A 24,305-nucleotide genomic window follows, 5' to 3' on the forward strand; every position below is an offset into this window, starting at 1 on the left:
TCCATGATGTTTTTCCTGGAGAGAAGTGGCTTCTTTGCTGCCCTCCTTGAGACCAGGCCTTGCTCCAAGAGTCTCCGCCTCACAGCGTGTGCAGATGCACTCACACCTGCCTGCTGCCATTCCTGAGCAAGCTCTGCACTGCTGGTAGCCCGATCCTGCAGCTGAAACACTTTTAAGAAACGGTCCTGGCGCTTGCTGGTCTTTCTTAGGCGCCCTGGAGCCTTTTTGGCAACAAGGGAACCTCTCTCCTTGAAGTTCTTGATGATGCGATAGATTGTTGACTGAGGTGCAATCTTTCTAGCTGTGATACTCTTCCCTGTTAGGCCATTTTTGTGCAGTGCAATGATGACTGCACATGTTTCTTTAGAGATAACCATGGTTAACAGAAGAGAAACAATGATGCCAAGCACCAGCCTCCTTTTAAAGTGTCCAGTGGTGTCATTCTTACTTAATCATGACAGATTGATCTCCAGCCCGGTCCTCATCAACACCCACACCTGTGTTAATGGAGCAATCACTGAAACGATGTTAGCTGGTCCTTTTAAGGCAGGGCTCCAATGATGTTGAAATGTGTTTTGGTGGATAAAGTTAATTTTCTAGGCAAATATTGACTTTGCAAGTAATTGCTGTTAAGCTGATCACTCTTTATAACATTCTGGAGTATATGCAAATTGCCATTAGAAAAAATGAAGCAGTAGACTTTGTAAAAATTAATATTTGTGTCAGTCTCAAAACTTTTGGCCATGACTGTAGTAGGTGACCACAGAACAGACATGAGTCTCCCCTCCTCACCCTGCTGATTGGCCCATATTGCGATCGCCTCTTCTGCTCCATGTATAACCTCAACCTTAATATCAATCAGATCTTCACCCTAAAAAGTAAAATGTAAGATGAGCTCAGGTCCCATCACTTCATGGTCAGATGTTGTGGGGGCTTCAGAGTCATCTACCTGATGATCCTCCGGGATGTTGTGATTCTCCTCTGGACAGTCCTGGGGACACAGAGGACGGGGACATCTCTTTGGTGGATTTCTCCTCCTGGATCCATCTGTGGAGACACACAGACTGAATACATGACCTGCCGTGTATCTGTCTATATATGAGACACGTCTCTCAGAACCGGTAATTCTAGGTTTATGTATCAGGGACTAAATTACATTGTTGTGGTCCTCACCACCGGTAACGAGGTCCCAGCATTTTGTGCGCCCAAGTATGTAGTGATAATCAGTAAGGCCAAAGCCTAATGCTCTCTGCTCTGCCCTCGGAGGATGAGGACCCTGAGGAGAGGGACAGAGAAGACCCTCGTCAGTCAGATGGAGGAGCCGCACTAAGAAACACAACTTCTCCAAGTTTCCCTCCACCAGGGATGGAACCACAGAAGAGCGGGAGAAAGCTCCACATTTCTATCCAGCGGTTTCTTCTCTCCTAATTCACCGTTATGGAGATTGGGGGAAGGACAGTTACTATTTACCAGGGATTGTATTTTGAGAGATCATGAGGTCACCATGAGGACACGGTCTCCTTCCTGGACAGGATCCTCTGGGATCACTCTAAGAGGAGAGAACCTGCCGTCCTCCTATTAAAAGGTGAGTTACTGAGTTTTTATTCCTCTTTAAAGAGAGATAAATCTCAATATAAACACAAAAATAAGCAGAAAGTGTGCGGAAAGTTCTCAATTTGTCTCTGAAGGAGGAGAGTGCACGTACAGATAATGGATGCAGTCACAGCGTTCGGGAGGACGGTGTTCTGGGGAGCACCTGGTGTGCAGCGGTTAGTGCCTATCAATGTGTAGAAAGGAGATATAAAGAGCAGGAGTCGGGGTCATGGGCGCTGACTGATGTATACGGGGAGCCAAGGAGAGATTGTCTGGGCAGATTCCACAGAAAAGCCCCATAACACATATTCTACTGAACAAACATCCCTTTACGGGAGACTTACACTGATTATTACCATCATTGTGCGGCCCGATGTCCCTGCAGGGCCAACACCTGCGTCACCATCCCACCTATATCGTACTGATCAGACCCCATGTAGAGGAAGAGCGGACCCCCTGACATTTTGCTGTCATTGAGCCCTTGAGGCTAGGACCCCCGTCCCGTGCATTCTGACGTCATGTGGTAAGGCTTGTTAACCCCTTCCTGATATCTGGTGTTCATGCATGGAGGATGCCAGGTGCGCATATGAGGCGAGAGCTTTGATTGCTGCTGTTTAAATGGAACTATCAGGCTGTCAGCAGCAGTGAAGTGGTAAAAGGGAACCTGTCATATAAAACAACACTATTAACTGCAGATATAGGGTTAACCTGCAGATTAATAACATACTGAACCTGCCCGGTGTCAGCACTGAGAGCCCCGCTGCCAGGAGGAAATGAACTTTAGTCACACTCGGCAGCATTCGACTTCTGGTCATGGCTTTTCGGCCGCAGCAGCTACAGTCACCAATCAGTGTACAGAGAGCAGTGGCTGTTACCACGGCCCCGGCACTGACTGACAGCCAGCTCAGCATTAGAGCCGGCTATGACCGCCTTTGGCTTCCAGAACACCCCTGTCTCTGCCACCAAGGTTTCACTATAAAGCCCGGTATGAATAGGATCTCAGGTGTAATCCTCATTAGTTTTATTTGGCTCCAAAAATGAGAAAAAAAAAAAGTATAAACACATTTGTCATTGTCACGTCAGGTTTTATCTCACACGGTAAACGACAAAAGAAAAAAAACATCAAAGACATGAAGAACATAAAAATGTAACAAAAACACAACGATCAAAAGATCACAGGTGCCCCAAAATGGTCCCATAAAAGGTCAGCGCGCTGTTCTAGAAGAGAAGCCGTCACACAGGCAGGTAACAGAAGATGAAGTGATGGCTGGCAGGGAAAGGCCTGACATTAGAACCCCTTAGTGACAAGACAATGTTTACAATTCTGACCACTGTCCCTTTATGAGGTAACAACTCTGGAGCTTCCATGGATCCTGGTGATTCTGAGATTGTTTTCTCGTGACATATTGGGCTTCATGTCAGTGCTGAAATATATTCGATATAACTTGCGTTTATTTATGAAAAAAAGGAAATTTGGCAAAAAATTTTAAAATTTAGCAATTTTCAAACTTTTAATTTTTGTACCCTTAAATCAGAGTCAGATCACACAAAATAGTTAATAAATAACATTTCCCACATGTCTACTTTACATCAGCTCAATCATGGAAACACTAGATGGATGCAGCAATGTCACGATGGGGGCAGGCTTTGCAGCGTTGAGAATCTCGCCCCCCATGTGCTCACCCACCTATCCACTCTCTCTTTCCCCATGTGCTCACCCACCTATCCACTCTCTCTCTTTCCCCATGTGCTGACTTCTCCCGTCTGCGCTCTCTTCTTTGACCTGTCTACCCCATGTGCTGTCCCCCTTGTCTGCTGTCTCTCTCCCTCCTGTGCTGTGTTCTCCCCTCATGTGCTGTCCCGTTTGAGCTGTCTCCCCCCCTGTGCTCTGTCTCTCTCACCCCTGTGTCTGATCGTGTACAGAACATACCACATCTCCTGGGCAGGGGAGGAAGCAAAAGACAATACCGATATTACAGCAGGAGATCGCAGAAGATACATTCTGTGAGGTAAAGAATTGTGGAAAATATTTGTGAAATATTTTACCTCACAGAATGAATCCTCTGTGATCTCCTGCTGTGATGTCAGTATTGTCTCTTGCTTCCTCCCCTGCCCAGGAGATGTGGTATGCTCCGTACTCAGTCAGACACAGACAATTTTTAAAATGAACTTCCGTTCGTGGGAAAACCCCTTTAATGTGACCGGCTTCTTCTGCCTGTAGACACGTCACGCATCTGCCGCCGAGATCAGCCGAATGACTCACTGCGCCTGCGCGGAATTCGTGCAGGCGCAGTGCAATGGCGTTCCGCTGGTGGTGCTGCGCAAGAGGATATGTGAGAGTGTGTGAGAATGTGTGACTGTCAGTGTGATTGTGTGGGAGTATGAGTGTGAGAGTCTGAGTGTGTATGTGAGAGTCTGAGTGTGAGGTGTGACTGTGAGTGTGTGTGGTGCGTACGGCATATAGCGTGTGTGTGTGTGGTGCGACGGTGTTCCGCTGGTGGTACCGCGCAATAGGTTGGTACCAGCAGCAGTTTCCATATTGAGACACCCATCACTTGGGTGTCCCAATATGGCGCTTGGTGAACTTCCTCTGCTTGGAATTCTGGGATACGGTGACATCTCGACAGAACAGGAAATGAAAACATTACGAGGCAATTATAGAAATAGATAATTTTTTGATTATGAAGCTATAAGGGTTAAAAGTTGACCAGTAATTTCTCTTTTTTTTTTAGGGACCACCTCACATTTGAAGTGACTGAGGGTCAATATGACAGAAAATACCCCAAAAGTGACACCATTCTAAAAACTGCACCCCTGAAAGTGGTCAAAACCACATTCAAGTTTATTAACCCTTCACTTGCTTCATGAGACCTAAAGAAATGTGAAAGGAAAAAAAAAATACCATATTTTTCGGACTATAAGACACACTTTTTTCCCCAAACATTTTTTGGGGAAAATGGGGGTGCATCTATCAGAATATACTTTCAAATACTGTGGATCTGCGGGGGCCTCCGGGCTTTCACAAAATGCGGCAGAGCCCTGCCGCATCACCGCTGCACAATCGTCGAACCGGTTGCCCCACCACACCACCACCGCAGCGCACAGCCGCGACTAAGCTCCGCCCCCGGTCGCGCCCCCTCCGGTCAGCTCCTCCTCCGATCGCATGACGCTGCATGCGATCAGCGTACCCTATATTTAATTTCTGTTCTTTTCCTTAAACTGAATAAAGTACAAGAAAATAGTTTTACGCAGGCATGGCCTATGTTCCAGTTATCATCTGTCTTCCCCCAGACTTTTTAGAGTCTGATGGTTTTTCTTACAATTCCCATAAATTGTCAAGGACACATTCTAGTTTCCAAATTCTATGATGATATAGGACGACCACCCAAAATTCTGTGGATTCAGCCCAACTTTTCTTGAGAGCTTCAACTCTTGAACCAGGTCACTCTGACATAAGGAAAGTTCCCCTGCATTCTCTCATGTAATATATTTTGTATCCCAGGATGTGTTTGACAACCAATTGTATAACTCAAATTTCTGCCAGATTATTGTGTAATGCGTCAATTCCCTTTAATCTTGCACTATAAAAGATCTCCATAACCAAAAATAAACAGAGAATATTCAGATAGACAACGAAGAGTGTCTCGCTGTTTGTTTCGTCATAGCTTGGGTACATAGGACAGAGAAAGCCTGAGAAGGAGTAGAAATCCCGTCTCTGACACTCTTTTATTGTATCTAAATTAAACCATACTCGCCGAATGCCTAATCCATTGATGCCAACGTCTCCTGCAACAAAAATAAAATAATAAACCACAATATTCCTCACTTGTACGTAGAGAAGATAATCCATAATGTCCCACGGCATTCCTGCTCTCAAAGACAGACGTCAATACACTGACAGAAGATAATCGCTTCTGCAGTGTAAAGCACTGAGGTGACGTGAGAGAGGTCACCGGAGTTCATCAGCTAATCGGCTCCGGTGCTCTCACTTACGGCACCATCATTGTGTGAGAAAATGCATCGGAGTTCATCATGAACTCATGTGACCTCTCTCACAGCAGCTCAGTGCTTTACACTGGGAGAGCGATTACCTCGTGTAAGTTAATCGTCAGGCAGCTGGGTAGAGCAGTCACAACTCCCGATCTGACTGTTCTACACGTGAGATCGCCGTGGGTCAATTGAGATTTTGTGGACTAGTTTATTATTTTACATTTTTTTATAGGAGACAAGGGCATCGGGGAATTGGTGTTAGGCTAGTTTCACACTAGCGTTTATTCCATGCAGCGCACGGCGCCGCTAAGCCACGCTCCCTGCCGGCTCCCTTCCCGCCCCATCCGGTCATCGCCGCATACGGCTGCATGCGATCTGCGCACCCTATCTTTAACATAGGGTGCGCAGATCGTGCGCTAGTAGGATTTTAGCGTGCGCTGCTCACTTTTGAAGGTGCGCGCTGAACGCATGTTGCATTTTGGCGCGCTCGGCGCACCTTCAAAAGGCACGGCCGGTGCACGATCTGCGCACCCTATGCTATAGATAGGGTGCGCAGATCGCATGCAGCCGTGTGCGATAGTAGGCGGCGATGACCGGATGGGGCGGGCAGGGAGCCGGCAGGGGGCGTGGCTTATCGGCGACGTACGCTGCATGGAATAAACGCTAGTGTGAAACTAGCCTTAGGTGAGTAAAATGTTTTTTTATTTCAATATGTATGCAATTATTTTACGTGTTGTGTTTTTTGAAAGTGTGAGCACAGACACCGGGTGATGAGACTACGTCTCCCATCAGCGGCTCCTGCCATCACTGTTATCAGTGACAGCAAACGTGGCCCAATGAAAGCAGTAGTGTCATCAGCCCACGCCTGCTGACCTACGGAAAGCGTTTAACCGCAGGTCACCGCTGTGGGTCACAGAATCTCTGCGGGGTAACGCTGACATCTGACATCATGACCCTGCAGTGCTCTGACCAATGGTCATACGAGCAGTAGCATTACTGCTGATAAGAACCACTGCGCCAGTGTTTCCCACAATGTCACACAGATGACAGCATGGAAAAGAACATAGGAAGTCAGCAAAAATGCAATCAGAAACTGAGGAAATCCACAGCAAATCCGCAAACATTTTTATACCTGCGTTTTTGCAGTTTTGAATGACTCAATTGAAGTCAATGGGTGAAAAACGCTAAAAATCCGCACAAAGAATTAACATGCTGCAGAAAAAAAGGACTGCAAATACTCAAGAAAAATGACTGATCATGTGCACAGCGCGTCAGCATTGTCACTGAGTAAGATGGCATAATGATTCCATAGCATTTTTGACCTATTTCCAAGCGCAAAAAAACATTAAAAATGCACCGTGTGAACATAGCCTAATCCTAACCACAGCCCAAACACCCAACACAACCCGAACTGCAAAGAATGGAAACATTGTTATAATCTTTTTTATTATTTTTACCTAACTAAGGGGGTGACAAAGGGGGGGGATGATTTACATTTTTTTATTTTGATCACTGTTATAGGGGTATATCACAGAGATCAAAATAAAAAGTGGAGGCCGGAGAACTGCTGGAAAGCCTCCATGTCAGACTGACGGGTGATCGGCTCCACCACGCTCCATCTTTATGTCAGGACAGCGACTCGTGTCCCGAGGTCTGAGGCCGATATTTATCCAGGACTTTGTGCACAGAACGGAGAAAGTGATTTGTCACAAAGAAGAGAGAATGAAGGAGGAGTCCAAGGAAGGTGACACAAGTGTCAGCCAAGAGGGAGGAGCCGGACGCCGACCACGACTGATGACGACATTGAGCCTGCACCGATTCTGAGGGACGGACGAGCGACAGCGGATTAGGGGGAAAATCACCCATACATTAACCCCGACTCTGCTGAGTAACAATCCACAACAGACTTAGAGACTGAAAGACCTCACAGGAGAGAACGGACAGAAGGACGAGACATCTGCAGAGAAAATGTGACCGATGCTCTAAGGAAGGAGAAAGATTCTGAAAGAAGAGAACGAAGACTCAAGACTGATGAAGACGAGACGACAGCGGAGAAACCGCGACTCACAGATCAGAAGAAAATAATCAGGGAAATGAAAGCTGTTGTCAGACGGAGAAAATGTAGAGAAAACCAGAGCAAGTCTGGAGAAAACTCATCTATTATAGGAGGACGCCGGAGATACGTCATCACATCCACCGGAGCCTACAAGGAGCCTCACTGCTCACCTCGTGGTGTAAGAGGCCGGAGCTCCTCCATCATCACGGCCTGGTACCGATCCTGGTGTCCTTCTAGATACTCCCACTCCTCCATGGAGAGATAGACAGCGACGTCCTGACACCTTATAGGAACCTGACAACAACGACACCGTCACCACCCAGAATCCTCCAGTGCTATATAATGTCCCAGCAGTCACCTCTGCACTCATCACCCAGAATCCTCCAGTGCTGTATAATGTCCCAGCAGTCACCTCTCCGCTCATCACCCAGAATCCTCCAGTGCCGTCCTGTATAATGTCCCAGCAGTCACCTCTCCACTCATCACCCAGAATCCTCCAGTGCCGTCCTGTATAATGTCCCAGCAGTCACCTCTCCGCTCATCACCCAGAATCCTCCAGTGCTGTATAATGTCCCAGCAGTCACCTCTCCGCTCATCACCCAGAATCCTCCAGTGCCGTCCTGTATAATGTCCCAGCAGTCACCTCTCCACTCATCACCCAGAATCCTCCAGTGCCGTCCTGTATAATGTCCCAGCAGTCACCTCTCCGCTCATCACCCAGAATCCCCCAGTGCCGTCCTGTATAATGTCCCAGCAGTCACCTCTCCGCTCATCACCCAGAATCCCCCAGTGCCGTCCTGTATAATGTCCCAGCAGTCACCTCTCCGCTCATCACCCAGAATCCTCCAGTGCCGTCCTGTATAATGTCCCAGCAGTCACCTCTCCACTCATCACCCAGAATCCTCCAGTGCCGTCCTGTATAATGTCCCAGCAGTCACCTCTCCGCTCATCACCCAGAATCCCCCAGTGCCGTCCTGTATAATGTCCCAGCAGTCACCTCTCCGCTCATCACCCAGAATCCTCCAGTGCCGTCCTGTATAATGTCCCAGCAGTCTCCTCTCCGCTCATCACCCAGAATCCTCCAGTGCCGTCCTGTATAATGTCCCAGCAGTCACCTCTCCGCTCATCACCCAGAATCCCCCAGTGCCGTCCTGTATAATGTCCCAGCAGTCACCTCTCCGCTCATCTCCCAGAATCCTCCAGTCCTGTATAATGTCCCAGCAGTCACCTCTCCGCTCAGCAGCTCGATCATCTTGTTGCTGAGCTCCAGGATCTTCTTGTTCCTCTCATGTATTGGGGAGTGCGGGGGAGGCTCTGTGATGGGGCCCGGGCTCCGCCCTCCTGACTCCTGGAGATGGATGATGGGAGTCACACAGCCCCCCGGTGTCTTCCTCACTATTGTGTAATTCTGTGTATGGAGAGAGACACTTAGGGAGAAGAATTCCTTCCCGACTCCAGATCTGACAATCAGTAGAAATCCCGGGATCAATAACAGTCTCCAGTAATCTGGGGCCATAACCGGGAATATTATTACACTCCGGACAGACATCCCGGCCCCTCTACAGCTCTTATAGGGAATCCCCATGACAACTCCTCCGGGCAGAGAGCTCCACAGAATCCCTGCTCTTACAGTAGAGAATCCTTCTCTCCTATTCTGGATTTCCTCTTCCCGGTGTCGGACTCGTCACATCACACAATAAAGCTGATAGAAATGTAGAGGAGTTACCTCTCCGCTCAGCAGGGAGATGATCTCCAGGGCGCAGTGGAATAATCTCCTGGTGGTCTCATTCCTGTCCTCGTCCATCCTCGGGGGTCATTCAGGAGGAGGAGGGATGAGCACTGGATCAGCTGGAGGGATCTCGTCCTGCCGGCGTCTTCATGATGAAGGAGAAGATGGAAATCACAGGGGACGAGAGAACGACAATCACTAAATTCTGCCCAAATATCAACATTTATCAGGAAGAATCTGGAGGAAAAGCCACAAAACTCCACCGCGGCCTCCTCCGCCGATCTGACCGCTCATTATCAGCCTCGTAGGAGGAGGACGGTCACCGTGGTAACTACACCGCCAGCGGGGGACGGTCACCATGGTAACTACACCTCCAGCGGGGGCCGTGAGGTGAGGAGGAGACGCTGCACATCCCCCATACAATGCTGCCCGTCCCCAACACTGAGGAGCCGCAGTCACATGGAGCAGGAGCCTCCACAGGAACAGCTCTGATCTCCCCCCACACTCTCCTCTCACAGATTCACCACAAACCCTCCTGTCATCTCACCGGAATGGCGGGAACCGGAAATCTGCTGCTGGCTGACCCCAGAGAACACGAGCTGCGCACACCCGGGACGGAGCGGCGGCACTGAGCGCGGGAGGACCTGTGGTGACGTCACCGTCATGTGACCAGGGCTCAGGAGAGCAGTGGTGAAGGACCTGTGGTGACGTCACCGTCATGTGACCAGGGGGCGGGGCTCAGGAGAGAAGTGGTGAAGAACCTGTGGTGACGTCACCGTCATGTGATCAGGGGGCGGGGCTCAGGAGAGAAGTGGTGAAGGACCAGTGGTGACGTCACCGCCATGTGATCGGGGGCGGGGCTCAGCACAGCGCTGGTGACCTCCTGTGGTGACTGTGGGTAGTGCAGTGTCCGGTTGTCGGTGTTGCTCGGGGTCACGGTGTCGGTTCCCTGATGTTGATCTTAGTAGAAATCCGTCTCTTGTGAGATAATTGTAGCTGGAGACGAGTGGAGTCTTCTGCGGTCAGGACTCCATGAGCGGTCAGTCCTTCTGATAACTGCAGGCAGAGGACTGGAGGGGGTCAGTGACCTCAGAGGAGCCGCCCTCGTCCCTGCAGGGGATATAAGAACTGGGAGAAGTGTCTGTGACTGGGAAGGATGACTGGAGGAGAGATGAGAGCAGACTGGAGCCGGCCAGGATGTCAGGGGTAAATCAGAGGAACTAGACCCCGAGCTGTGGCTGTGATCTCTGGTAGGATGAGGCCGCAGAGAGCGCTGGAGTCTCCGGACTTGGTGTAACACTTCCCTCCTCTCTGACACCGCCGCCTCATGCAGGAATGATAGGAGGAGACTGCAGAGATTGTGGAGCAGCATCCACCGTGGGGTTAATCACTGTGTCCTGTGCTCCCCGCGCCATGGACTCCCAAGATGCCTCTGCCCCCATGAGGAGCACGAGCCGTGTACACGTCCTCCCTCCGGGGACAGAGGACAGGGGCGTATCTGGGGGGGGGGCAGCCGGAGCAGTTGCCCCGGGCGCAGCCGGCAGGGGACGCAGTCGGGCCGCCTAATGCAGCGGTCCGCAGTGTCCTCCCCGGCGGCTGCATTCTGCCGCCCCCCCCGGCCTGAGAGTCGGCGGTTCGCTGTCAAGCTGACAGCTGGCGCAGAGAAGGTGCGCGTGCCGGCTCCCAGGGAACAATTGTACTGGCGTCAATTGCAGCTCTGGGCGCCGGGCCAGAGCGACGTCACCAGCGTGATCAGGTCATGTGATCACGCTGCTGACGTCACTCCCCGGCGCCCAGAGTGAACGCTCAGCGCTGGTGGTAAGTGTGCTCCAATGTGGAGCTGAAGAAACCACCGAAGATGGGGGGTGTTAATGAGTGGAGATGGGGTTAATGTGGGGATGGGGGTTACTGTGTGGGGGGGTTAATGAGTGGGGATGTGGGTTAATGTGTGGGAGATTTGGAGTGGGGTGTACATAATGTGTTGGGGGATTTGGGAGTATGGACGGGGGGTTAATTAGTGGGGATGGAATTAATGAGTGGGGATGGGGGTTAATGAGTGGGGGGTTTGGAGTGGGGATGGGGGTTATTTAATGTGTGGGGTATTTATTGTGTGTGGACAGATTTGAGGACACAGAGTATGTATGAGGGAACAGTATGGGGGATTGGTGCAGACAGTATGGGGAGCAAATGGGTTAATGTAAGTGGACACAGTATGGGGAGTCGGGGATATGTGTGAGCAGATGGTATAGAGAGTGAGGGGGTAAATATATGAGGAGACAGTATGGTGAACAGGTGGGATGTTAGAGGAGACAGTATGAGGAGGGAGGGGAATAGTGTGAGGCCACAGTATATTGCAGATATTTGTATTTAGGAGCATTATAATGACACTTCTATCTTTAACCCCTTCACCCCCAAGGGTGGTTTGCACGTTCATGACCGGGCCAATTTTTACAATTCTGACCACTGTACCTTTATGAGGTCATAACTCTGGAACGCTTCCATGGATCCCGGTGATTCTGACATTGTTTTCTCGTTACATATTGTACTTCATGTTAGTGGTAAAATTTCATTCAAATAACTTGCGTTTATTTGTGAGAAAAACGGAAATTTGGCGAAAATTTTGAAAATTTCGCGATTTTCCAACTTTGAATTTTTATGCCCTTAAATCACAGAGATACGGCACACAAAAAACTTGATAACTAACATTTCCCACATGTTTACTTTACATCAGCACAATTTTGGAACCAACATTTTTTTTTGTTAGGAAGTTATAAGGGTTAAAAGTTGACCAGCGATTTCTCATTTTTACAACACCATTTTATTTTTAGGACCACATCACATTTGAGGCCACTTTGAGGGGTCTATATGATAGAAAATACCCAAAAGTGACACCATTCTAAAAACTGCACCCCTTAACGTGCTCAAAACCACATTCAAGAAGTTTATTAACCCTTTAGGTGCGTCACAGGAATTTTTTTGAATATTTAAAAAAAAATGAACATCTAACTTTTTTCATAAAAAAAATACTTCAGGTTCAATTTTCTTTATTTTACCAATGGTAACAGGAGAAATTGGACTGCAAAAGTTATTGTGCAATTTGTCCTGAGTACGCAGATACCTGATTTGTGGGGGGGGGAACGACTGTTTCAGCACATGACAGATCTCAGAATGGAAGGAGCGCCGTTTGACTTTTTCAATGCAAAATTGGCTGGAATTCAGATTGGACGCCATGTCACGTTTGGAGAGTCCCTGATGTACCTAAACAGTGGAAACCCCCTACAAGTGACCCCATTTTGGAAACTAGACCCCCCAAGGAACTTATCTAGATATGTGGTGAGAACTTTGAACCCACAAGGGCTTTACAGAAGTTTATAACGTACAGCGGTACAATTAAAAAATCATATTTTTTCCACAAAAATGATCTTTTCACCCCAATTTTTATTTTCCCAAGGGTAACAGGACCCTAAAAGTTATTGTGCAATTTGTCCTGAGTACGCTGATACCCCACATGTGGGGGTAAACCACTATTTGGGCGCATGGCAGAGCTCGGAAGGGAAGCAGCGCCATTTGACGTTTTGGGCTGGAATTGAGATCGGACATCATGTCGCGTTTGGAAAACTCCTGATGTACCAAAACAGTGGAAATCCCCCACAAATGACACCATTTTGGAAACTAGACCCCCTAAGGAACTTATCTAGATGTGAGGTGAGCACTTTGAACCCCCAAGGGCTTCACAGAAGTTTATAATGCCAGGGCATGAAAATAAAAAAATCGTATTTTTTCCACAAACATGATCAATTAGTCCCCAATTTTTTCATTTTCCCAAGGGTAACAGGAGAAATTGGACCCCAAAAGTTGTTGTCCAATTTGTCCTGAGTACGCTGACACCCCATATGTGGGAGAAAACTACTGTATGGACACACGTCGGGGCTCGGAAGGGAAGTAGTGACGTTTTGGAATGCAGACTTTGATGGAATGGTCTGCGGGTGTCATGTTGCCTTTGGAGAGCCCCTGATGTACCTAAACAGTGGAAACCCCCCACAAATGACACCATTTTGTAAACTAGACCCCCTAAGGAACTTATCTAGATGTGTGGTGAGCACTTTGAACCCCCAAGTGCTTCACAGAAGTTTATAACACTCAGACGTGAAAATAAAAAAATCATTTTTTTCCACAAAAATGATATTTTTGCCCCCAATTTTTTATTTTCCTAAGGGTAACAGGAGAAATTGGACCCCAAAAATTGTTTTGCAATTTGTCCTGAGTAGGCTGATACCCTACATGTGGGGGTAAAACACTGTTTGGGCGCATGGCAGAGCTTGGAAGGGAAGGAGCACCATATGACTTTTTCAACTCAGAATTGGCTGGAATTGAGATCAGACGCCATGTTGCATTTGGAGAGCACCTGATGTGCCCAAACAGTGGAAACCCCCAATTCTAACTCCAACCCGAACCCCAACACGCCCCTAACCCTAACCCTAGCCCTAACCCTAACACTAGCCCTAGCCCTAACCCTAGCCCTAACCCTACCCTAACCCTAACCCTAACCCTACCCCAACACACCCCTAGCCCTAACCCTAATGGAAAAATGGAAATAAATACATTTTTTTAATTTTATTATTTTTCCCTAACTAAGGGGGTGATAACGGGGGGTTTGATTTACTATTTGTGGCGGTTTTTATGTTTGGCAGCTGTCATACGCTAAAAGACGCTTTTTATTGTAAAAATAGTTTTTGCATCACCACATATTGAGAGCTATAATTTTTCCGTATTTTGACCCAACGAGTCATGTGAGGTCTTATTTTTTGCGGGACAAGTTGACGTTTTTAGTGGTACCTTTTTCGGGCACGTGAAATTTTTTGATCTCTTTTTATTCAGATTTTTGGGACGCAGAATGAACAAAAACCAGAGTTTCATGAATTTCTTTTGGGGGGTGGGTTTACACCGTTCCGCGTGCGGTAAAATTGATAAAGCGGTTTTATTCTTCGGGTCAGTACGGTTACAGCGATACCTCATTTAGGTCGTTTTTTATGTTTTTGTCGGTTTTATGCAATGAAAACTATTTTATATAAAAAATAATTATTTTTGCATCGCTTTATTCTGCGACCTATAACTTTTTTATTTTTTCGCTGATGATGCTGTGTGGCAGCTCGTTTTTTGCGGGACAAGATGACGTTTTCAGCGGTACCATGGATATTTATATGCGTCTTTTTGATCGCGCGTTATTACACTTTTTGTTTGGCGGTATGATAATAAATCATTATTTTTTGCTTCGTTTTTTATTTTTATTTTTTAAGGGGTTCGCTAAAGGGGTTAACTAATGGGACAGTTTTATAGGGCGGGTCATTACGGACGCGGCGATACCTAATATGTGTACTTTTATTGTTTGTTTTTTTTTATTATTTCCAAAAAATGGATTTATTGGGGGAATATTTTTTTTTTTTTTCTAATTTATTTGCCGATTTTTTTTAAATTATTTTTACACTTTTTTTTATTTATTTTTTTACTTTATTAAATAGTCCCAGGTGGGACATCACTGTCCTGTGACAGATCAGCGATCTGACACAGGCACTGCAGAAGACTTCCTCATGCCTGCGCTTTGCAGGCACTGAGGAAGCCAGCTTCCGAAGGCCCCCGTCGCCATCTTGGATTCGGGGGCCTGGAGGAAGGGAGTCCCCCGCAGCAGCGCTGCACATTGCACTGCCGTGGGGGGCTCAGGGAAGCACGGAGGGAGCCCCCTCCCTGCCGATGCTTCCCTTTAACCCCCGGTACACCGCGATCGTGTTTGATCGCGGTGTGCAAGGGGTTAACGTGTCGGGGGCGGTCCGTGACGGCCCCTGACACATTGTGCCGGGTGTCAGCTGTGATAATCAGCTGACACCCGGCCGCGATCAGCGGCGCTCACCACGTGGGCGTACTATCCCGATAGTACGTCGGATGGCAGGAAGGGGTTAAGGGCATCGTGTGGAGATTTGCTGCAGAAGACCGGAGAAGATGGAAGTCTGCAGAGACGAGATGTGGATGAGAAAACTCATCATGGGGTCTAGAAGAAAAGGTGACTGACTGCAGAGACGACGACATATATAAGGTACTTGGAAGTAAATGTTATTTGTGATACTGACTAATTCTCATGTTTTTATTTGTTAGGAACATTACAGGGGTTGTCCAGGCTTGTGCTGAGTCTGCAGACATTCTATGTGACTGCAGACTTCTGAATTCTCACAGTGCTCACTGAATGCTGTCAGGATTCTCTCGTGCCAGTAATTTACATACATGCGGTCACATGCTGACTAGACATGTGTGGCCTCACTCAATGAAAGTGAACGGAGCGAGGCCGGGCACGTCTAGTCGGAATGTGGCCAGAAGTATATAAATCACATACTTGTGCTGACATGACTGTACATCGGCAAGGGAGAATCCTAAATGTGTGCAGGGCACTCGTTGTGAGATTTCAGAAGCTGCAATGTCAGGATTCGGCTCAGCAGGTTCCAGTAGTCATCACACGGACACTTCACTCATGTGCGATTTTCATACTTATGGTCCTGTGACAACGAGCTTCTCTTTCTGCTTAGTTTTTTACTGAACATTGAGAGCATTAGGGAGAGCAGCTCGTGGGTACATGACTAAGTGTGCAAGTCGCATATGTACTTGGGGGGGGTGGGGGCGCAGAACCAAATTCTTGCCCCGGGTGCCAGGAAGCCTAGATACGCCTCTGACAGAGAATCACCTGCGGCTTCATGATCCGCCCCAGGTAGAGCCGACAGCATAACACTGGCCCCGACCCCAGTGAGCTCATCGCTCTCGTTACCCAGGTGCGGCCCCCAGTGAGCTCATCGCTCTCGTTACCCAGGTGCGGCCCCCAGTGAGCTCATCGCTCTCGTTACCCAGGTGCGGACCCCAGTGAGCTCATCGCTCTCGTTACCCAGGTGCGGACCCCAGTGAGCTCATCGCTCTCGTTACCCAGGTGCGGCCCCCAGTGAGCTCATCGCTCTCGTTACCCAGGTGCGGACCCCAGTGAGCTCATCGCTCTCGTTACCCAGGTGCGGACCCCAGTGAGCTCATCGCTCTCATTACCCAGGTCCGGACCCCAGTGAGCTCATCGCTCTCGTTACCCAGGTCCGGCCCCAAGTGAGCTCATCGCTCTTATTACCCAGATCCGGGCCCCAGTGAGCTCATCGCTCTAATTACCCAGATCCGGGCCCCAGTGAGCTCATCGCTCTAATTACCCAGGTGCGGCCCCAAGTGAGCTCATCGCTCTTATTACCCAGATCCGGGCCCCAGTGAGCTCATCGCTCTAATTACCCAGATCCGGGCCCCAGTGAGCTCATCGCTCTAATTACCCAGGTGCGGCCCCAGTGAGCTCATCGCTCTCGTTACCCAGATCCGGTCCCCAGTGAGCTCATCGCTCTCGTTACCCAGGTCCGGCCCCCAGTGAGCTCATCGCTCTCGTTACCAGATCCGGCCCCCAGTGAGCTCATCGCTCTCATTACTCAGGTGCGGACCCCAGTGAGCTCATCGCTCTCGTTACTCAGGTGCGGACCCCAGTGAGCTCATCGTTCTCGTTACTCAGGTGCGGACCCCAGTGAGCTCATCGCTCTCGTTACCCAGGTCCGGCCCCCAGTGAGCTCATCGCTCTCGTTACCCAGGTGCGGCCCCCAGTGAGCTCATCGCTCTCGTTACCCAGGTCCGGCCCCCAGTGAGCTCATCGCTCTCGTTACCAGATCCGGCCCCCAGTGAGCTCATCGCTCTCGTTACTCAGGTGCGGACCCCAGTGAGCTCATCGCTCTCGTTACTCAGGTGCGGACCCCAGTGAGCTCATCGTTCTCGTTACTCAGGTGCGGCCCCCAGTGAGCTCATCGCTCTCGTTACCCAGGTCCGGACCCCAGTGAGCTCATCGCTCTCGTTACCCAGGTCCAGGCCCCAATAGTAAACATTCCTGGGTCACCGAGCGCAGTGCACCCAGTGTGGTTGGCAGTTATCGGTTACCAGCAGCTGTTTGACATATGTGTTACAAAAGAGGGCTTCGATTTCTCCCCGGACGTCTATTTGTGCATCAACCTGTTTTTTTTCACTGCTGTTTTCCACAAAGATCTGAAGCAGAAAAAGTTTTTTCTTTTTTCCTTGTACACTTCCTCTTTTTGCCTACAGGGTGTGCCCCTGATATATATATATTTCATTTTGTCACATTTGTTCCGTACTCTGCTTTTCAGTTTTATGTTTTATCTTGCATGTTTTGGCGGAGATTTTTATTCTTGTTACTGCAGTGTGAGAATTTTCGGGAAAGCTGGGTCTTTTGAGCATATCACTGCAGTCTCCGTCTGCATTTTGGTTTCCATTGTTCTCAGAGGATTTTACTGAGAGACGCAGGCATAGAAAGAGGAAGTGGGTGCGTGTTCTGCATTCTGCACTAACACTTTTTATTGTTGGAGGTTGTACTGATTTTTGGATTTTTATTTTCTTTTTGGAGTGTTTTTCCAAGGTTTACCAACTTCTTGATTGTACTGTTTGTTTTCCTTTCTTTTTTCCCTCCATTTTCCCTGAATTTATTAGTTTTTGATTTTTCTGAGTGGTTCTTTTTAAAGTTTATATACTTTTTGATTTTATCAAATTTTTGGTTTTCATCCTTGTAAAATCTTTTTACAATCATTTTCCCTTTTTATCTCTTTTAGTTTTCTTCCACTTTTTGTGACATTTTATCAGTTTTTTGGTTTTCACTTCATTCTTTTTCCTTTTCTTTTCTGTTAAAAAGAGATTATCTGCTTTTGGTTATTCCCTCGTCAATTTTTGATTTTCCATTTTGTTTCCTCTACTTTTGAAGTTTTTTACTAAATATTTTGGTTTTGTTTTTTTCCTTCTTTTTTTAAGCAAATTTAGAAAAGGGGTTGCAAAGTGTTTTTTGGAGTTTTTAATCACCCTTTTTGAAGTTTTTGGAACAGACACAGTAGGTGTTATTCAGAAAGTTAAGCATGTCATTTTCTACGGGCAGCTCTGTATGCTGTAGCATGGCATGATGTATTGAAAAAAAAAAAGGGGAAGTAGATAGTTGAGCTCAATTGCTGTCTGCATTTCTTAAAGTGACAGCTGATTTTACAGCGTAGAAGGTGCTGAAAGTGTGAACAGGAAAAGGAATATTTTTTACGTGTATAAAAAGTGTTTTCAGCGGCATTCTAATCTGTGCCGTCTGAGAGGGACCACAAATCTAAGCATGCCTTCAGTGACGGCAGAAAAGGGGAAGGAGTCCTCTCCCCCCTCCATCTCCTCTCTCCCCACTCTTCCCTCCTCCCATCTCTCTCCTCCCTCTATCTCCGCTATTCTCACTCCCACCTCCCCTCCCTCATCTATTCTTCCTCCTATACCTCATCCTCCCTCACCATCTCCCTCTCTATCCTCTCCACCCTGCCTATCTCTCCCATCTCTCCTCTCTCTCCACCTTCCTCATCAACACCCATCTCTCATCCTCCCTCATCCCCTCGTCTTCACTCTCTCCCCCTCTTTTGTCTCCTTCCTCCTCTCCTCCACCATCTCTCACTTCTCCTCCTATTCCCAACCTCTCCACCTTTCCCTGCTCCACTCTCTCCCTCCCATCCACCTCTCTGTTCATTGTCACCAGCTGGCCCAGTGCCAAACCCAGACAATGAGGTGTCCGTATCTCCACAGGGCACCCTCTCTAAAGAGACAGCTATGACACCTGGAGAGGAAAGTGAATCACTCCCTACACACAACAACACAGGTGCCCTCCCGATACAACAGCTAGCAGAAGGGAGGTGTGGGCCATCAGAGACTGCACATGCTAAGTCTGAGACTGAAGATCCTATGTGCCAAACGGAGATACAGTCTCGTGGGGGGGGGAGTACCCACACACAGAAAGACAATCACACAATGGCACAGTTCCTCCTCTGATGAAAATGAACAAGGGACATACATGCTGCCTAGTACTAGGAGAAACTCACAGACACCAAGTAGACAGGGGCAGATAGAGCCAGAACTCTTACACTATGTGCCCTTCACCCCTAGTCAGGTGTTCAGTATTCTAAGAAATCTGTCAGACCCAGATATGGACCCCATGCCATTTTATGGAAGAATGCAGCAGAGCCAGCAGACATATGCTGCAACCTGGAGTGATCTCTGGTCCATAATGGAGATAAAAGCAGGTGAAACACTCTGGCCAATCATGAAGGAACACTTCAAGCTTCCATCAGAATTAGATGTGCATTCCTGGGAATCAGGATCTAAGCTAATTGAACAGCTCAGAGAGTGGGCCAACGCCAGACTAGCACTCAGCCTGCATAACATGAGCCAAGCCGAGGCAGAGTCTGTAGACGAGTTTCATGGCAGAGTGAGGCAAGAATTCCAAGTTTTAGGCTTCACTGTTCATGATCAAATACACGGACAAATGTTGGCACAGGCCTTTGTGCATGGACTAAGAGAACTAACCAAGAAACTGCTGATAGTGGCCAGGCCTGAGTACAGGACAATAGCAGTAGATGTCCTGCTCGCAGTAGCCAGAAGAATTGAGTCCCTCCCAGGAGTGCGGAGGACAGTCCCTCCTGTGGTGGCCACTGACATGGAGGAGCAACCACCCTGCAGGGACAGGAGACCTGTCAGGTGTTTCAACTGTGGCAACCTTGGCCATTGCCGGAACCAGTGCACAGCACCCCGGCAACCCAGGTCATCCAGCAGAGGAATAGGCCAAGAAAGAAACACAGAAGACAATGAAGAACCCTGTCCATAGGGCAGAGGCAAACCAGGTCCGCCAGACGTCACGCCCCTGACATGTGAAACCCCGCCAGCGGACCCAATACCTCAAATCACTGGGGGCTGTCATATCTTTCCTTGTGGACACTGGTGCAGTCAGAAGTGAAAATCCCCGACCCCACCAGTCTATCAGAGCACTTTGTGTCTTGTATGAGGACTGCAGGTCAAGACAGACGTTCCCCAGCTTGCAAGCCCCTGAGCATGTGAACACAGCCAGGACACTCCATCCTGTTCCAGTTTATGGTGGAGACCTGCCCACCACACCTGATGAGAGCAGACCTACTGCAGGAACTGAAGGTGACCAAAGTGTCCCATGAAGATGTGACCTTGTCCTCTTCTCCACCCCAGACCCAAGAAGAATCAATCATACTGGTGGCCCTACAAGAGCTTCCCTCAAACAACCGGTGCAAGCCTACCCAAGGAAGTGCTGGACATAGCACCCGGAAGCCTATGGTCCAAGGGGGACTTCAAGTTGCGCCAGTGCGGGTGTCACTCAAGTCTGGAACCCCGGACGCTCAGAAGGCCCAGCATCCGCTGCTCATCACCAAGAGCTAAACTGCCTCTGACGAACTGGAGGTCTAAGTGGAACTGCTGTTCAAGAAACGGCCTAAGAACTTTGGCATGGGCCAGGAAAACTCTCAACCCAGAAGGACCACATCCGCTTCGTGAAATGGCTGCACTGCTTCCGGCTCCAGCGACAGAGGATCATCTTGGACAAGATTCTGAAGGTGCTCCCTGAAGTTAATCCAGGCCCTGGACCAGAAGACAGCCACTCAGCTCCTCAAATTGGTTAACAAGATGCTGACCTGAGATCAAGCTGGGTGAAAGGAACTGCTGCTGGCTGGTAAAGAAGACGCCCCAGCAAAAAGACCCCCTGTGAGAGCAAGAAAGCTCAGCCGGACGTTATCTCTGATGAAGAGGACCCCAGCAAACAGATTGTTTTCCTGCCGACCCTGTGCCAGAAAATGGGAGTCGCTCACGGCACTGTAAAGAGCAAGGCCAGATTGAGCCGCCTCACCCACAGGAATCATCATGCAGTCCCAGCTTTTCTCGATCAAGAGGAAGACTGTGAAAGGAGAACCAGACTGGGTTGAATGGTGCATAACGTGAGGGCTGTGAGTGAAGCAACCGTGTTTGAAACCCCAGTTGTGCCAGATCTGCACACTCTGCTGACAAATGTGCCAGCCACAGCACCGGTGCTCACGGTGATGGATCTGCCCGAAGCTCCCCACAATGTTCCCCCTCACCTGGATGACCAGTTCCTGAAAACGCATAAGGGGGGTGCAGAGCAAATGGACAGTGATGCCCAAGAGGGCCCAGAACAGCCTTTCACAGCTCACCAGAGCATTTTCCTCCATCCCCGTCAACTGGATTGCGGAGCATGCAGAAGTCATCGACATCGCTATCTGCACAGCCCTTTCCTTGTCTCCTCTACTCTGCCTGGGGGAGCAGCAAAATAAGTTCTGCAAAAACAGAGTCCAGTGGTGTCAAAAGCAAGTTATGTTCCTGAAGACACCGTATCGCCCACTAGACGAAACACTTGACAGATGACCGGAGGACCGCGGAGGAGAAGATGGCTTCCTCAACAACTCCAAAGATGCAGGCCTTCCTTGGTCTAGTCTCGTACTGCAGAACTTGGATCCCTGGTGCTCCAAACTTAATGCAGCCTTCATCTCGTACAAGAAACTGAAAGACTTCATAGTCTCTGCGCCAGCTCTAGGCCTCCCTGACTATGAGAAGCCATCCCGTCTTTGCCAAACAGAAAAGGAAAGACAAAGATGGAGAAGGTCATGCTATTGGCCAGTCCTAAAACAGACCCGCCGAGGAAAACCAGAGGCCTCTAGACTACCTCTCAGCCGGCCTGGATCCAGTTGCAAGGGGGGCCCTGCTGCATGAAAACACTATCTGCAGCACACACCCTCCTGACAAGGCTGCTCTCCGCCACTCTCCAGTGCTCTTAGCCGTTACCTGTCTCTACTCCCACTCCCAAGAGGGGATGCGGATGTGGACCCTCGGATGAAAAATCTGCAAGATACCGTAGATGGCTCCAGTTTTGCAGATGATGAAGGAAGGTTCCACAGGGGATGTGCAGTGACCAGCAATCAAGACATCCTATGGTCCAGAAGTTCGTCAGCCCAAGAAGCGGATCTGATAGAGCTGACGAAAGGCCTGCCAGACTGCGAAGAACAAAACTTCCAGGTACTCGCATGGCACCCGACTTCGGACCCATCTGAGCTGCAGGAGACTTCATCACAGCAAGCGGATCAACCGTGAAGCATCATGGAGCCATCAGAGGCCTGCTGGACGCTCTTCAACTATTAAAAGTGGTGGCAGTGTTGAAGGTCAAGGCACACGGAAAACTGAACACAGTAGAGACACGGGGCATCAACATGGCAGACGTGGCAGCCAAAGAAGCAGCCAAGATTAAGACAATATGGAAAATGGGAGAGGTCGTAGAGCCGGACGGCTACTACAAGACGACTGAAGACGAGAAAACCAGACAAAATGACTTCCAGAAACCTGTAGAAGAAGTAGCAGGACCAGACTCGGAAGGAGAAGGAAAGCTGGATGCTGAAGGGAAAAAGCACTGGGCTCCAAGAAACCTGTCTACCTCAAACCGTCTACCTCAGAGTATGTACCCTACGGAGGTTCAATGGGTACATGGCCCCCGCACAGAATTGAAGACACGGATAAATGACCTGATTGGACTCGCCTCCCACCTTAACAGCCAAATTCCCAGCAGCTGTCTGGCCTCCGACAAATTCAACATCGGACAAGTGGGAAAGTTCCTCCACATCATCCGGCCTGAAGACTTCCCAGTAAGGAACCGGTTGGCAAAGACTACTGCAAAGAAGCTACTCTCAAAAATAGCGTGCAGATATGGGGGTTCCAGAAGCAATAGCAAGCGATCAGGGACCCACATACACAGCAAACCTGAGACAAGAGACCTACTAAGTGAGACACTTAAGAGCAGCATGCTAAAAAATTTGCCCAAGAGACAGACAAACCCTGGCATTAGACACTCCCATAGACTCAGGAAAAAGCTGTCACCAATATGAAACTTTATTTGGGTCACAAACTCAGGTTAGGGGTATTCTTTACTTAGCAGTTGACTATGCAAAATGATACTTTGTCTGCATGTGTAATTGAATTTATCAAGAATCTTGCTAATGTCCATTCTCAAGTTTTTCTCCTTCATTGCCAGTTCCAGATTCGGTGCCTGGTATGCACGTCCTGAAGTCAGGAGACTGAGTGTTGGCGGAAAAAGTCCGTAGGGAGAAGCACTCGATCCCAGATTTGATGGCCCTTCTCCAAGTGCTGACATCACCAACCTGGAATGAGAACCCCCCACCTGGATCCACGCACCGCATTGCAGGAAAAGGCCTTCATACCAGAAGATACACCTGAGCTGGAATGATGCTGTGGATGACCTCCCTGACTGAATAAATTACCTACCTGACAGAGAATACACATGCACTGACTGCATAGACTGCTAAGAGACTTTGATTACATTGCACCAAACCCCCGTTAGGGACAGATCTCCTGACCGCCCATTTGCGAAAGTCTGTACGGAGGTAGGATGTGTATGCGCTAGGCATACGTCAGTCCACTGGCAGCATAAAAGGGTTGCAGCGCTTTGGGCCAGGAGCAGGATTTTAGGTCAAGTGATATCTAAGGGGGGATTGTTATAGAAATAAATATGTATTTCATCTAGATCTCACTTGCCTGCTATGGCTATATGCTATATACAGTACTTATATACTCATATATACTCTATATATTCATATGCACAGATAGATACCTTCACAGCTCTCTTGAACTTTATAATCAGTGGCTAAAGATGACCTAACCCCATGAAGCCCGTCTGGACAACCAACGTGATAGCATTGTCTCGTGTCTTGAGAAATATCTAGCAGACATGAGAAAAGAGGAAGTTTAGGCCAGATGTTCCAGCCGATATTGGAACATTGCTGACACTGCAGGACAATGGGCCGTAAATTATATTGCTAGAATCAGCTTTTTGGTAAACTCTCCCATATATGTTCATGTATTTAAACTGACCAATTAGATAAGTTCAGCCTTTATGTTGATGAGTAACCACTCCTTTCTGTATGAACTGATAAAACCATGTATGTGAATAAACTTCCAGAGTTCTGCTGGAAAGGATTGCTGCTAACTAGA

At 48.5% G+C, this 24,305-nt stretch overlaps 1 protein-coding gene and 1 long non-coding RNA gene across 3 annotated transcripts in view; one reads left to right on the forward strand and one right to left on the reverse strand.

Moving 5' to 3' along the window:
• LOC141074929 (uncharacterized) overlaps window positions 1-10,089 on the reverse strand; it is a 28,721-nt gene extending 18,632 nt beyond the window's left edge. Inside the window, exons 1-6 of one of the 2 annotated variants that reach the window (XM_073562248.1) lie at window positions 9,916-10,089; window positions 9,366-9,513; window positions 8,868-9,047; window positions 7,810-7,933; window positions 950-1,047; window positions 793-871 (exon numbers count right to left, since the gene is read on the reverse strand). In XM_073562248.1, the coding sequence (XP_073418349.1) occupies window positions 793-871; window positions 950-1,047; window positions 7,810-7,933; window positions 8,868-9,047; window positions 9,366-9,443 (559 nt within the window). In that variant the 5' untranslated portion in view covers window positions 9,444-9,513; window positions 9,916-10,089. The remainder of the gene's footprint in view (window positions 1-792; window positions 872-949; window positions 1,048-7,809; window positions 7,934-8,867; window positions 9,048-9,365; window positions 9,514-9,915) is intronic. The other variant, XM_073562249.1, reaches the window with a different exon arrangement.
• Window positions 10,090-14,822: 4,733 nt separating this feature from the next.
• LOC141074954 (uncharacterized) lies at window positions 14,823-24,305 on the forward strand. Its single transcript, XR_012227242.1, has 2 exons — window positions 14,823-15,456; window positions 23,329-24,305. It is a non-coding gene; the product is annotated as an uncharacterized lncRNA (long non-coding RNA).

Source organism: Dendrobates tinctorius, unplaced genomic scaffold, assembly GCF_039654945.1.
Source record: "Dendrobates tinctorius isolate UK_male_01 unplaced genomic scaffold, ASM3965494v1 ptg000342l, whole genome shotgun sequence".
Lineage (NCBI taxonomy): Eukaryota > Metazoa > Chordata > Amphibia > Anura > Dendrobatidae > Dendrobates > Dendrobates tinctorius.